Source organism: Morus notabilis, unplaced genomic scaffold, assembly GCF_000414095.1.
Source record: "Morus notabilis unplaced genomic scaffold, ASM41409v2 Scaffold297, whole genome shotgun sequence".
NCBI classification, from domain to species: domain Eukaryota; kingdom Viridiplantae; phylum Streptophyta; class Magnoliopsida; order Rosales; family Moraceae; genus Morus; species Morus notabilis.
The window spans coordinates 459329-472813 of NW_010357726.1; the positions used below are offsets into that span (position 1 = coordinate 459329).

Below are 13485 nucleotides of genomic sequence, written 5' to 3' on the forward strand. Positions count from 1 at the left end.
GCGTAAGGATGGGAGGAGAAAATGACTAATTTTCTATTTGAAAAAAATATGGTGCGTTTAAAGGAGTGAAGAGCATATTTTAAGGGGGGAATATTATGAACTGGCCTTTTTTCTTGTATGAGATTCGAGTCTTCTCTGATGGTTCAATCATGAGAAATAATGAATTTTCAGAGCCTATTTAGTTCGATGATTCGAGTTTTTAATTCAAGTTAAAATGTGATTTTATATAAAAGTATTTTACTATAGTAAAAAAGTTAAATGTGATTGTTTCTGATAGCTTTTTACTGTAACAAAATTCAAATCGGTAAAATGAATAAAACATCAGTTTCCTTTCATTTTTGTCTCTGTTTAAGTTTCCGTTTGGTTCGCTAATTCGAGTTGAGATGTGATGTTGTGTGAGAACTTTTTACTGTAATAAAAAAGTTAGATGTGACTGTTTTTGAGAGCTTTTTATTGTAACAAAACTCAAATTCTAAACTCGAATCAGCGAAACGAACGGGACCTCAATTTTCTTTCATTTTTGTCTAGAGCAGAGGTGTTAATCACATGATAAACAACCGAAAGGATACACTTCGAAAGATTTTGCTTGGTGTCAAGATATCATTGGCTGTTTGACAAGGCTTTTCAGGCTGTCAAGAAGTCTAAATTGAACATGGGAGACTTTAAACAAATAAACAAAAGAAAAAAGGTTGAGAAACTTGGCATTGTTACCAACAAATATTCAAGAAAAGAGTGCTATCTAAAAGACTATAACGAGTGGTCGAGCTTTGTTTTATTGTTATTTTTTATCAAAAAAAAGAAGAAGGAAAAGTCTTTAATTTTCTTTTTGAATTAAACAGAAGAAATAATAACGCTAACATTTTTTTATAATCAAAAGCATGTAACTAGGTAAATGTAACTTTATTTGTTTTCTCTGTCTTTTTTAAATATCGACGGAGGTTTTCAATTTGTTAGAATAAGTACTTCCGTTTGATCGCATACATATGACCGCATCCCTATATGTTAAACTTTGTTACGTGATCATTGTTTTAAGCAAAAGAGAGAGGAAAAAAAAGTGAAAGTTGTCAGACTCGTTGCACTTCCAATTTCCATCAATTTATCAACATAGTCTAAGGAATTTCTCAAATAAGACTGGAAAAAATAAACTTTTAATAATATTTTATTTTTTAGCAACAGATTTATATAAGAAATTATTTATTTTGTATATTTTTTAAGTTTTTGTGATTGATTAAATTCAATTGTTAAAAATTAATCCTATCAGTAAGTCAGTCTTATTAGTTTATGGACAGAATATTAAGGCCAATAATATGGATCACGGCACGACAACACGACTCGAAAACGACACGAATTTCGCGGGTTAGGGTTGAGAAAAAATATGTTCGGATCATAATTGAGTCGACTTGAAATTGACACGAAAAAACACGGGTCAATTTCGGATTGGACCCGCCAAACCCGAACACGATACGAAACTCGTAAAAAACTAGAAAATACATATATTTTTCATTACATATTTTTAATTTTATTATAAATTTGTGATATCATGATAGTTATACTCAAAATCTTATACTATTATTTGTTTAATTTCAATGGATATTATTGTATTTTAATGTATTATGAATTTTAAGTTATTTCTAATATGTAAAAAAATAAATAAAAATATATAATTTTTGTGTCAATTTTAAATTCACGGGTCAATTTCATGTCACAGATAATTTTCGTGTCGTGTCAACTCGTAAAATAATCGTGTTGTGTTCGTGTTTCAATTTACAGACACAACACGACACGAATTACCACCCATAATATTGTGCATCTATACCACGTAGAGTCGGTCACATACAATGGCGGGCAGGGTACATAGAACAACTTTACCAAGTAGGCTGGTACGGTCAGTCATAAATGGTTTTCCAAACTATTTTGATTTTATTGGTTTTGCCAGAACCACACACATATTTTGGGCTTTGGAGGGTTGAGTTCTCGCAATAAAAATTATGCGCTCAAGATTCGTTAGTCCACAACCTCCCAACCCTACTCGATTAATGTGTTGTGCACCGTCAAATTGTGATCCCACGAGTAAAAATTGAACTCAACGAATATGTCCTTTCTGTTCCATCGAATAGGTAAGGGGGAGTGGAGACCGAATGGCAACAATTACCCCTTTTTCCATTTAGGGAAAGGGGGAAAAAAAAAGAGGGAAGAACAGACCACACATCCCCACATATGAGGCTGCATTTTGGTTTTCCCGTGTCAATTTCATGTTCACAAGTCAATTTCGTATCGCCGGTCATTTTCGTGTCGTGTCATGTCAATCCGTAAAGTAATCGTGTCGTGTCGTGTTCATGTTGTAATTTTTAAAAAAATTCGTATCACGAATCGTGTTCGGGTTGACTGTAAATTTAAAAAAAAAAGATCAAAATACAACACGAACAAGACACGGGACACAAATTGTCACCCTTATAGAATATTATCCGGATAACATTCTAGCTAGCTTAACTTTCCCCGGTAGACACTTGGCAATTATCACCACATTGAACTTTAGATAATCAACTTCACACACTTTTTTTTCCTTGCTTTTTTAGGGATTCCAAAAATAAGGAATTTCCAAGAGAAGTTGTGAGGCAAAACTAACATTAACTAATTCATAAGCTCGGTACAACTTTCAAGGGCAACGAGCTTTCATAAACCCTTTTGCTTGTCATGCAATAGTGTGCTTGAGAGAGAATTGCTTCACAATATATTTCCCAACACTAAGCAATAGGATAAATACCAACAAAACCTATAATATTATACAGCTAAGAAGCTCTCCTACTTGTCCTCTTCCAATTCTTGACACTCTTGGAGTCGGACATGGGGGCAAGGTCTCTCCGGTTCACCCTTACTCCACAAAGTCCCAAGGTCACCTCTCTTCTTTCCCAAAGTCAGAAAGGTTCCTGCACAAATGTGTCCATTTGTCAACAGTTTGTTTCAAGCTAAAGAGCCATATGGAGCTCCACTATCTCAACAAAGATAACTGCCTGTGGTATAGAGAATTTACCGAGCGTGAAGGGAACGATGTAAAGCAGCGCCGGTTGGCCATGGCCGTCCATTAAGTTCAATGCCACATATGTAATGAGAAGACCTGCAGCCAGTTTCGAAAGGATAAGCATAAAGGAAGCTCAGGAAGTGGTAAGTATACGACTTATTAAGTCAATACATAGAGCATGTAGTTCTTGGTATCTTTGTAGTTCTTGGTATTTGATACTGATCTGTTTCTTCTTTCTTACCGAATCCGTAGGCAAACATTGCCCAGAAGAAGTAACCGGCTCGGAGAGTCTTATTTGCCAGCCAATCATACCTGCAACATTATATGAACGGAGTTGATCAGATATAAACATCCCAAAATGTCGTTATAATTAGAAGATAGCAAGAAAAACCTGAGTACTGAAAAGGGTGGATTGAGAAACCGAGAACATTTTAGAAGTTTTGGTTTCTCTTTTCCTTATTGATTTTCTTTTCCTTCTTTTTTTTTTTTTCTTTTTTTTTTAACCGAGAAAAAATGGGAGACTTTCTAAGTTCAAATACCCGTTTGCAGAGAAGAAATATCTACGTCTGCCACTACACAAATTAACGATGACAAAAATGGACAAGTATTATCATTTCTACATTAGGACATAAGAAAAATAACGGTGTCAATGACAGATTGAGTAAGAGATGGCAGAAGAGATCGAACCTAAGTGAAAATGCCACAACCAGTCCTGGTAGTAGGATGTCGCCAAATCCTATGATACTGTAACCGCCCCATGGATCGAACATGCGTGGGATTTTTAGTAGCATTGGAATACCATCCTCTCCACTATTGTCACCACGAGCCACCTAAAATAACAAGAGAAACAGCTCTTAAGCATGTCAAGTAAAAGCACAAAATTTATACTTATCGTGATTTCGCATAGAGTAAAAGTTATAATGACAACTTACCACAATCATCACACTTTCATGGAACAATCTTTTGGAAACAAACACCCAAAAGATGTCGTACAAGAAGGCACAACTGAGAAGAACTGTACCAACCTGATTAACAAACCCGTGCATATCAGTTGGCAGTTAACAACAAGGACTGAAGGACATATGAACTTCAGACAAATTTATTAAAAGTACATAACGCTTCATTTTTTTAACACTAGATGATAAATATTAACTGTAAATCATGTTCCCTAAAAGTACCATAAAAGGCTCTTGAAGTGCAAACTTCAGTTGTGAAACATTTTAAAGGAGAGATTTGTATTGGACACAACATATGCACCTCTGATAATTTGACTGCTTTAAATCATAGCCATTATTACAATCAAGTAATTTCATCAGAGGGTAATGATGTAAAGAAGTTTAAAGTAATTGCATAACTTGGTAATTACCAACCAGTAAACCTGATGACTTCAGCTCTTTACCTTGAGATTAGGTATACGGACAATTTGAAGAACCGTGATGATCAGCGCAATGCCCTGATTAAAAAACAATGGAGTGAAAGCAAGAATTAGCATACCGACGTAAGCCACTAGCATTTAAATTTCTAGGGAGAATTTCTTAAATAGAGAATATTTCTTACAAGGATATCTTGACCTATCCAAGCGAAGGAGATGTCGCGAAAAGCTGCCCAGAGAACAGAAAATGCTATACAGAATGGAGAAACAGCCAATGTAAGGTATGAGACGGCTCCCAAGATGGGCACTTTAACGTATGATTCTGCAGTATGTTTGAACCACCTGGAGAAGCATCAGGCACGCACATTTAGCCTGAAGCTTGAGACGTACTGTCAAAATATCTCAGCCATACAGAAGGCAATTAACTGACAAACCATCTATTACATATCACATAGGTTTTGGTGCAAAATCATTTAACGTGTAAGCCTTGCCCCGCTAGTTTTATGATATGAAAATAGTTTTTTTTTTGGCCTAGGTAAATATCATATTATCAAATGGAATATTCATTGCACTCAAGTCTTATCTTAATAGGAGACAAACTTGCCTAGATAACAAAGCAACCAAGCAAGTTTGCAAACCCTGCATATAAGGAAACTAGAAGTTAGATTTGACCAAGGAAATAGAATAAAAAACAAGAGAATCAGAAAAAGGAATAAGCCGGAACTATTAATGTCCAGCTTGTATTCTGTATACTTTCCAAATAGTAGAACCGCAAATTTGGAGAATTCACCTTTTTTTTATCACACACATGTAAAACATTCAAGTTATAAAAGGATTGTGCAGATACATATACATGAATGGAAACATATACAAGAGCTAAAGATGGTGGGGAACTTATACCTCTATGCCACCTATGCAGAAAAGGACAACCAAAATCTCAACCAGCCAGAGTGACATTAGCTTGTAGAGAATGACCAAAAAGCATGAAGCAATAACAACAAAAAACACCGCTGACATTGTGCTGATGTCTACTACACCACCTGTGGCTGCACCCACAGCTTTGTCACTTGGAATGTCGTCAGCACCATCCTGAAATAACAGCATAAGGTCATAAATCAGTAAAAAGTACAAAGCTCTGAAGCAGATTCAAAAAAGCTTATGTGCAAAGAGGTGTGCCTATGTACGCACGTGTTATGTCTATTGTGTTTGTGTGCATAAAGCTAGATCTATTCATTCGGCAGAGAGTAACCTTTAATAGCTTGTCATGTTCAATAGCTGCTTCTCTGGCGCTCCATGCAGACCAATAAGATGCACATAAGATGGTACCAACTGCCATCAGCCATAAAAATACTTCTGCAATGTCGACTACAGGACGTCGTGGAGAGTACAATTGCACAAACACTGCTTAAGGGAACAATAAGGAGCTTTTAATGACGATTAAAATAAGGGTGATACAACCATCAAAATAAATTGAACCAACACAAGTTTCTACACTTGAGTTTTGAGTCGATGTAGATGTTAAGTGATGTTAAGATTCAAATGCAAGCTTAAAAGCACTAGAATTCTCTCATTTATTGCATCAAGAAAGTTAAATCTAGGCCAAATTTGTATTTAATATAAAGGTCACCATGTCAACAAGTTAGCTCCTGCACTAAACAGGCTACAGTTCTTGATTAAGCATCTGCACTAAACAAGAATTGTTGGCAATCACAGTTTGACATGAAGAAAGTGGTATTAAAATTGACAGGAATTGGGTACTTTTAATTTCCTTTGAGTCAAGATCACTTATTTATATCCTACCAACCCGAATGGCCACCCTTAGATAAGAGGTAGAATGTGTAAACGGTATGGTATACCAGACTACTTAATTTGTAGAAAACTACACGAATCAATCCCCATGATAAAGACACATAAATAAAATTTCAAAAATAAACTTTGTTTCTTTACAATCATTTTGCGGAAGAAAAAAAACTTACCCGATGAACTGTTCATTAGCATTTTTTCCAAGCTCACACCAGCTTCTTGCGGCAGCATGACAGATGGTATGTGTATATCCAAATCAGTTTCATCTGGATCACAAACCATCTTGTAAAGTTCTGCAAGAGAAAAGGAATGGCTTTAATATGTATTAAACAAAATGAAGCTGTCCCTAGGCCATAACGAAAAATTTCTAGCAACAGACATGTATCATGCCAATTTACCTTTCTGATTGTTTATAATGAGCATGGCTGAAGCACCAGCCGCTTCTGCAACATTTGCCTTAGTTGTGAATTTGCATTTACCTCGATCTACCATGATGACATCTCCAGCAAGCTAAAAAGTCCAAATTACACACGTGCGGGCGAATATTTCATAACAAATAACATATTTGCTATAATGGGTTGAGAGTTGACACCCTCAGACAAATCTCTAGAGTATGTAGTTTGACAAGAAATACCTTTTTCTTTGGCTTACTGCAACAATCACGAGGGTCCGAAAGCGTAAGGCGAGTTTGGTTTGCATTCTTTTCCTTTGACACAATGGCGGTGCCAAATCTAGCACCAACACCAACAAGTTCACTGGACTCCACCCCATCAATCCAAGTTTGCACTTTCACCTAAAATAAACGGCAGAAATGACAAATTAATTTTTGGGTATTTAAATGAACACACTAAAATCCATTAACGCATATGGAATAAAGCTTCACCAACCCTAAATCCAATATTCTACAATCAGAAAACTACCATACAATTCATCATCAAATTAAGCTCCTAGTTTTAATCTCCCAAAACCACATTGTCTGACTGGTTCGTCTGTTAAGACTTACAACTTCTTATCAATTACAAGCTTAAAACCCTAAGAAATCAAATGAACAACCAGGTTAATTCTTACTTCTTTAAAGCACAACTGAAATTAGAATCACTGTCATCAGTTTCTTCCGCAACTAAACAATAATCACACAACAACCCAAAAACGAATTGAAGAAAAAAGAGTGAAATTTGAGCAAGACCCAGTAGTCAAAACACGAAAACAAGAAATGGGCAAAAGGAAAAGAGCAGAATTTGATGTACCAAAACGAAGTCGTTCTCACAACCGGGCTTCTTGGGAGCTTTGTCATCGTCGTGCACAATATCCCCAGCTTTCACCGAACAAGAAGCATAAACCAGTAGCATCAGAACTGAGACCAAAAATCTCCTCCGAATTCTCTGCAAATCCATGGATTCTTCAACTCCTCCACGAGATTTTCTGAGCACCCAAATGGGTTTTCTCTCTTAGATAAGGGGAAAGCCAGAGATTTTTGTAATTGTTCTCATGAGAAGTGAAACCAAAAAATTAAAAAAAAAAGATTACTACTTGCTATTATTCAATGTTGGGTTCCGGAGAAAAAGCTATAAAAAGACAAAAATTTAATAAAGTAATGAAAACGTAAATAAACATTTAGATTAATTTCAAAAATTTCTCACCCTATAGACCTATACCCTTTAAATTTTAAAGAATAACATATATTCTCTTTAAATTTTATTTCGTTAATAAATTTTATCATTTTATTATAATAAGTGACATAAATTATCACGTGTCAAGTACATAATTCATCTAAAAAAAGTATTATTATAAGAAAATCATATGAGATCAATAAGAGTAACTTTTCTCATACTTTTCTACAATTTTTTCATTATCTTTGTAAGGCTTAACAAGCACCCAAGAATCACAAATAAAATGTGGATTTTCTTTAGCCAAAATGAGCTTCACAATCTCTGGATACACAAAGGTAACAAATCCAAACATCTGCTTTTGCTGATATGGGATTCTCACATCTTGAACAGGTCCATAGATGCTTCAACCCATAATTAACATCCTCAGACGACCCGAAATACGCACTTATCGGAGAGAATATTTCTTCGACGAGATTTTCACTTGTAGAATTGTATAAAGAAGACCAATAACTGATGCTGATGTTGTTATTCAAAACACTAGCTTAAGAAAGTAGATGACTTGGAAATGAGTTGGACCTGAAAATGGGGTTGAAAGGAGAAGAAGAAAATGATGATGATAATGATGATTTAAGGAGAATAGTCAAGTAGGGTTTTCAATAAAAATGGGGGAATAATCTGATCAATTACAAGTTGAAACTAAAAAACTTCTATTGGAGAGTATTTTGGAGAGCATTTTTTTTTTTTTTTTGAAGAGCAAATGTACAGATGAGATGAGGGAGTGAGAAGAAGAAGAAGAAAGAGAGAGAAAACGTTTGAGTTTTTTTTATTATCTTTTCTTTTGGTAATATTATCTTTTTAATATTTAGGATTATATGATTATGATGATATAAGCATAATTATGTTTTTATTCTCATTAAATAGGTGACACGTGGTAATTTTTTTATTTACTATAACAGAATGATAAAACTTGTTAACGGAATAAAAATGGAGAGGAACAGATATTATTTTTTAAAATTTAAGGAGTAAAGTGTTAAAATGATGGATGAAATTTTTAAAGTTAATCATAAACATTAATAAACAGAGACAATGGATCTATCTGCTTACTACAACGTTGTCGTTCAGAATTCGCATTTTGGCAATTTTTTTCTTTTTTGTTTGTTTTTTTTTTCAAAATTGTTTGTCAGACTTAATCGTTAATAATTTGTCAGTTTTTTTTTTTTTTTTTTTTTTTTTTTTCAAAATGATTGGTTACCGGTTTTTGCCGGTAAATGAACAATATCCATATACCCGCTCACGGGATCCCGTGGGAATACGTTTTATTACAGTTGATGTAGTTTTATTATTTCCAACTCAAGGACCTTTTCTTTTGTGTATTTATCAAAACGGGAATCCTTTGGCACGTGCTAAATTATTTTTTTGATTATTTTCATAAATAACCCATGTATCCCAATTTAATATGACATTTGATTTTAAAATGATTAATTTTATCCTCTAAATTATATAAAATCATTCAAAACACATCTCAACCAAATTAATCTACAATACTAAGAATAATGTGAGACTAATTATAATTACATGAGCTATTGATTTTAAGTCAAATTAGTCTCCGAACTAATAATTTTATATCAATTTGTCATTCGATTTGACATAAAATCTTTATGAAATTATATTAGCTCAAGATGCATTGTGAACGACTTTAATTTTATATCAACTTATCCTTAGAGTTGACATAAAATCTTTATAAAATTATATTAGGATGTATTGTGAATGACTTTATGGTCGTGTTTATAATTGATCTCGTTTTTATTTTTTACATTTTTTGAAAAAAAATGAAAATATTTTTAAAACGACGTTTGGCGCAATAAAGATAAAAAACAGAAATGAAAATAATTTTTTAGTTTAGTGTAAAATGAGAGAGAAATGAAAAATGACTTTTAATCGTTTTTCATTTTTTGTTTTTATTTTCTCCTCTCTTGAGTAGAGAGAGAGAGAAAGAAAGACATTAATTGATTTTTTTACACTGAAAACAATCTCTTAATAGAACTACTAAACACATTTTTAAAAATAATTTCTATCTAAGATTGAAAACGCTTTAATTTTTATTTTCATACAAAAAATAAAATTATTTTAAAATGAGTTTTAAAATGGATAAAATAAACACTTTTACAAAATTCGACTGTAATATTACATTAACGTGTATAGTTCACTTATTATTATTATTTTCACACAAGCCCCCGACAAGAGAACGTTCAAAGCATGGTGTTTGTGATGCATTGTTTTCGGACCAAGCAATGGCATGTGGTGCGACAGTAATCTTAAACCAGTCCCACATCTCGTGTCCGTATTAATACAACTAAAACCAGCACTTCGGATCGAAATTCACCTTAGTCACGTCATAGACGAGGATAATTTTGACAAATACTTTTTAAAAATGTATGAGTTAAAATTTTTATCATTTATTATTAATTCATAATCTGTTTAGTCAAATAATTACAATAACGAAAAAGTATTTATCAAAAGTAAAGAGTAAAAACTCAGACTCATATACTATTTCTACAATTTTTTACATGGAGGGATAATCTTATGTTTATTTTCAAGCCCATATTGTTTCCATGTCAACAAAACTATATGCCTGACCTTGCGAGTGAAGTTTTCAAAACAAAGCGCAATTCAGACGTGAATATGTTATTGATCTCATTCTTTTGTTAAGAGGAGAAAAAAAGTGAAAACCCAAATAGGGAAGAAAGAAAATGATAGAAAAGGTGAATTTATATTCCTATATCTAGTGAATATTGACAATGTGACAACATGAATTTCTGCCTCTTTTCATAGACAGTTCAGCCCCACCATCTCTCCAACATTATCCACAGCTATTACTTTCTGGTATATCTAACAGTTGGCTGACATGATGTGTAGGTAATCTATTTTGTGTGATTCTATAAAGTATGGGGCTAAAAATCTAACCATATATTCCATAATGAGACAGGAGTAAAAAAAAAAAACAAAAACAAAAAACAAAAAAAAACAAAAAAACATTTAAGTTCATTGTTAATCCCCATCAAGAAAAAGATAAATTGGCGTTTATTTAATCCTTGGGGAAGGAAAAAAGACACCCTTTATAAACAAAAGCTTGGAATAAAAGTGACACAAGAAGCCATTCTGGCTGGACTATTGTAACTACTTCTAGAGAAACGAAACAAAAAGTTGTGGAGGGCTACATACATATCCCTTGGATTATTATTAGTTTATTGATTTTGCTATTTTCCTACTTGAACTGCTTCTCAAGACCTGAAAACTGTGACACGATGTGAGTTTATCAATTTTACTGAAAACTTAAAATGACAAGCCAATTTTGCTCTTTCCATTATAGAACACAATAAATTATTATTTTTTTATTCGCCACCAATTGCCTTTTCAATAGAATATATATATGTCAATAGGAACGAGAATTAAACTCGTCTAGATACTTGTTCTGAAAAAAGGTTCTCAAATCGCATTTTCATGGCAATCTTAAAAGCTGGTTATGAGGCTTTGAGCAGCTCTTTTTATCCTAGCCATATCTCCATAGTGGCAGAGAGATAAAGATTCTGCTTAAAGGAAGGGAATCAGATAATGGATTGTAGAATTTTTAAAAGAACAGATACCATTCAGTTCCCATATTCAAATTTGAACAAGGAAACCTTAGTACTAATATATATATATATATATATATATATTACTTTTCCTCATGAAAAAGGTAAACCCAAATTAATAAGAAAATTCCCACAAACAAAAATTATTATTGACTCAGTAACACAACTCAAGGGTATGCTCAAAATGGAGAAAAAAGATTGGCTGCAAATCTCAACTGTGATAGGATGCTTCTTTTAATTGTTCTACTCGGGACAATCAGGGTATGCCAAGTTACACCTCTAGAACAAAGAAAATTAGTGAATGTTCCTGAAAATGAAACGTAAAAATTCCAAACTGAGAGCATTCAAAAAAATTCAATAAATTTGGAAAAAAAAAAAGACCTTAAGAAATGTGTCATGTGCTGTTTTTCTTAGAGGTCCAGTACAGGAGTTTGATTCCTGTTGTGTTCAATGATACTTAACTACTTTGGAAGAATACCTTGTCTCTGAGGCTTGGGATTTGAGAATGAGTTAAGCCAAGTATGAGCTTTTTCTATTTGAATGGCTGATAAACTTTGTTGGCAACATGATTTTCTGATAAATCATAGCTTCCTCCAGAGTAGTTTATGGCTCCCACATCCATCTTCAAACTCGATATGTTGTTTCTATCTCGGTCGATAATGAACTCGTTTCTCGGAGTATTAAAACTGGTATCTGTACTCTGAGAAAGAGAAACAGGAAAGTCAGTTCCAATTATTGAATTTGGTGTGCTCTTTTGGACAAAAGAGCCCACATTTCCAAAACATAGTCTAGCAAAGCTTCTCTTTGGTTCTCCCGTTTGCACGCCCGAAAAATATCCGTTATGATCTGCACCTCCAAAATTTATAATTCTTCTGTTTCCAGATGGTTGAATATAATTATCAGACGAAATGCCAAGTCTATGACTCTCAAGACAAGGCTGTCCAGTTAATGCGGTGGGCAGCATTAAGTGCATGGAAGAATCTGCCTGATTGGAAGGATGAAATGTGATATTTGACTCAATAGAGACTCCCAAGTCCTCTCCATTTTCCTTTAGAGATGAAGTAATGGATTCGATTTCTTGATCATAAGTACCCCGATGTTCGGGCGCTTCAAGGGAACTAGAAATAGGCATCCTTTTCCCTTCCACAAAGTTCACTAAAGTTCCACCATTGCAGCCTTCAGATTTTCTACAAGATAGGAAGTTCTTTTGGTGATGCATTTGGGTACTATGGTTGGCTGGCCATGACAAGCTTTCTCCTCTAGCGGGTTGGGCATAATCCTCCAAGTCTTCTAGTGTCTGATAACAATGATCAAAACCCGAATCCTCGTTGCTCTCGGTGGTCCTCTCTGAAGATCCATCACTGCTGGTCTGTTCTCTAATCCCGGATTCGAAATTGTTTTGAGCCTGCACATTTGTATTTTCTTTGAAATCTTTCGGATGCTGCACTCTTGCACCCTGAAGTTTGTTTTGATGCTGCATAGGAACATCCTCCTTGAAGCTGTTCTGATGCCGAACTAAATTGTTTTTTCTTACGCTCTTTTGGTGATGCACTTGGTTTTTCTCCTCCTTAAAGTTATATTGATCATGAAGTCCAATGTTCTCAAAATTGCCTTGATCTTCTACTTGGGCACTTCTCTTTTTGTGTCTGAATTCTCTCTTTTCCCGCTGAATATCTGCATCATCAACCACCAACTTTTGCATTTCCTCTTTCATCCACTCAAACAAATTCTCTCTTCCCACCTTAAGATCCTCCAACAAGGACTTCATAAAGAATTTGACATCATCTACAGCAGCGAACTCATCACCGCTAGTTTCGGTACCCTTTTCTCTACTAGAATCCTTCTTCAAGTCAGGTAAAGTGTTCTTTGAAGTCCTTTCAATACGTTTTCTCTTCCCCTTCTCAAAATGTAATTGCCTATTCTTAGAAAGGCCAATCTTGACATTCTTCTGGACTCTACCATTATTCATGGCTTCACCCTTGTCGAGCGAAATCAAACTGGAAACCAGTTTATGCTTCTTGCGAGTTGACGCGCTACTTAAACTCGATC

At 34.3% G+C, this 13485-nt stretch overlaps 2 protein-coding genes across 4 annotated transcripts; both read right to left on the minus strand.

The window, feature by feature from the left end:
* Positions 1 to 2531: 2531 nt before the first annotated feature.
* LOC21407012 (signal peptide peptidase-like 2) lies at positions 2532 to 7718 on the minus strand. 3 transcript variants are annotated; one of them, XM_024175339.1, is made up of 14 exons: positions 7442 to 7718; positions 6829 to 6987; positions 6593 to 6704; positions 6368 to 6487; positions 5641 to 5792; positions 5292 to 5480; positions 4996 to 5030; positions 4577 to 4733; positions 4419 to 4472; positions 3952 to 4044; positions 3707 to 3849; positions 3261 to 3331; positions 3032 to 3115; positions 2532 to 2927 (listed from the first exon to the last, which is right to left on the minus strand). In XM_024175339.1, the coding sequence occupies exons 1-14, from the start codon at positions 7586 to 7588 to the stop codon at positions 2803 to 2805; spliced, it is 1641 nt and encodes a 546-aa protein (XP_024031107.1). In that variant the 5' UTR covers positions 7589 to 7718; the 3' UTR covers positions 2532 to 2802. The 3 variants fall into 3 exon arrangements, with proteins under 3 accessions (XP_024031107.1, XP_024031105.1, XP_024031113.1); XM_024175337.1 differs by having other exon boundaries at positions 5641 to 5795; XM_024175345.1 differs by lacking the exons at positions 2532 to 2927; positions 3032 to 3115; positions 3261 to 3331 and adding an exon at positions 3387 to 3591 and having other exon boundaries at positions 5641 to 5795.
* Positions 7719 to 11641: 3923 nt separating this feature from the next.
* On the minus strand, positions 11642 to 13445 carry LOC21407013. The gene is made up of 2 exons (XM_010090792.2): positions 11915 to 13445; positions 11642 to 11743 (listed from the first exon to the last, which is right to left on the minus strand). Exon 1 carries the CDS (start codon positions 13403 to 13405, stop codon positions 11969 to 11971), a length of 1437 nt encoding a protein of 478 aa, XP_010089094.2. The 5' UTR covers positions 13406 to 13445; the 3' UTR covers positions 11642 to 11743; positions 11915 to 11968.
* Positions 13446 to 13485: the final 40 nt, after the last annotated feature.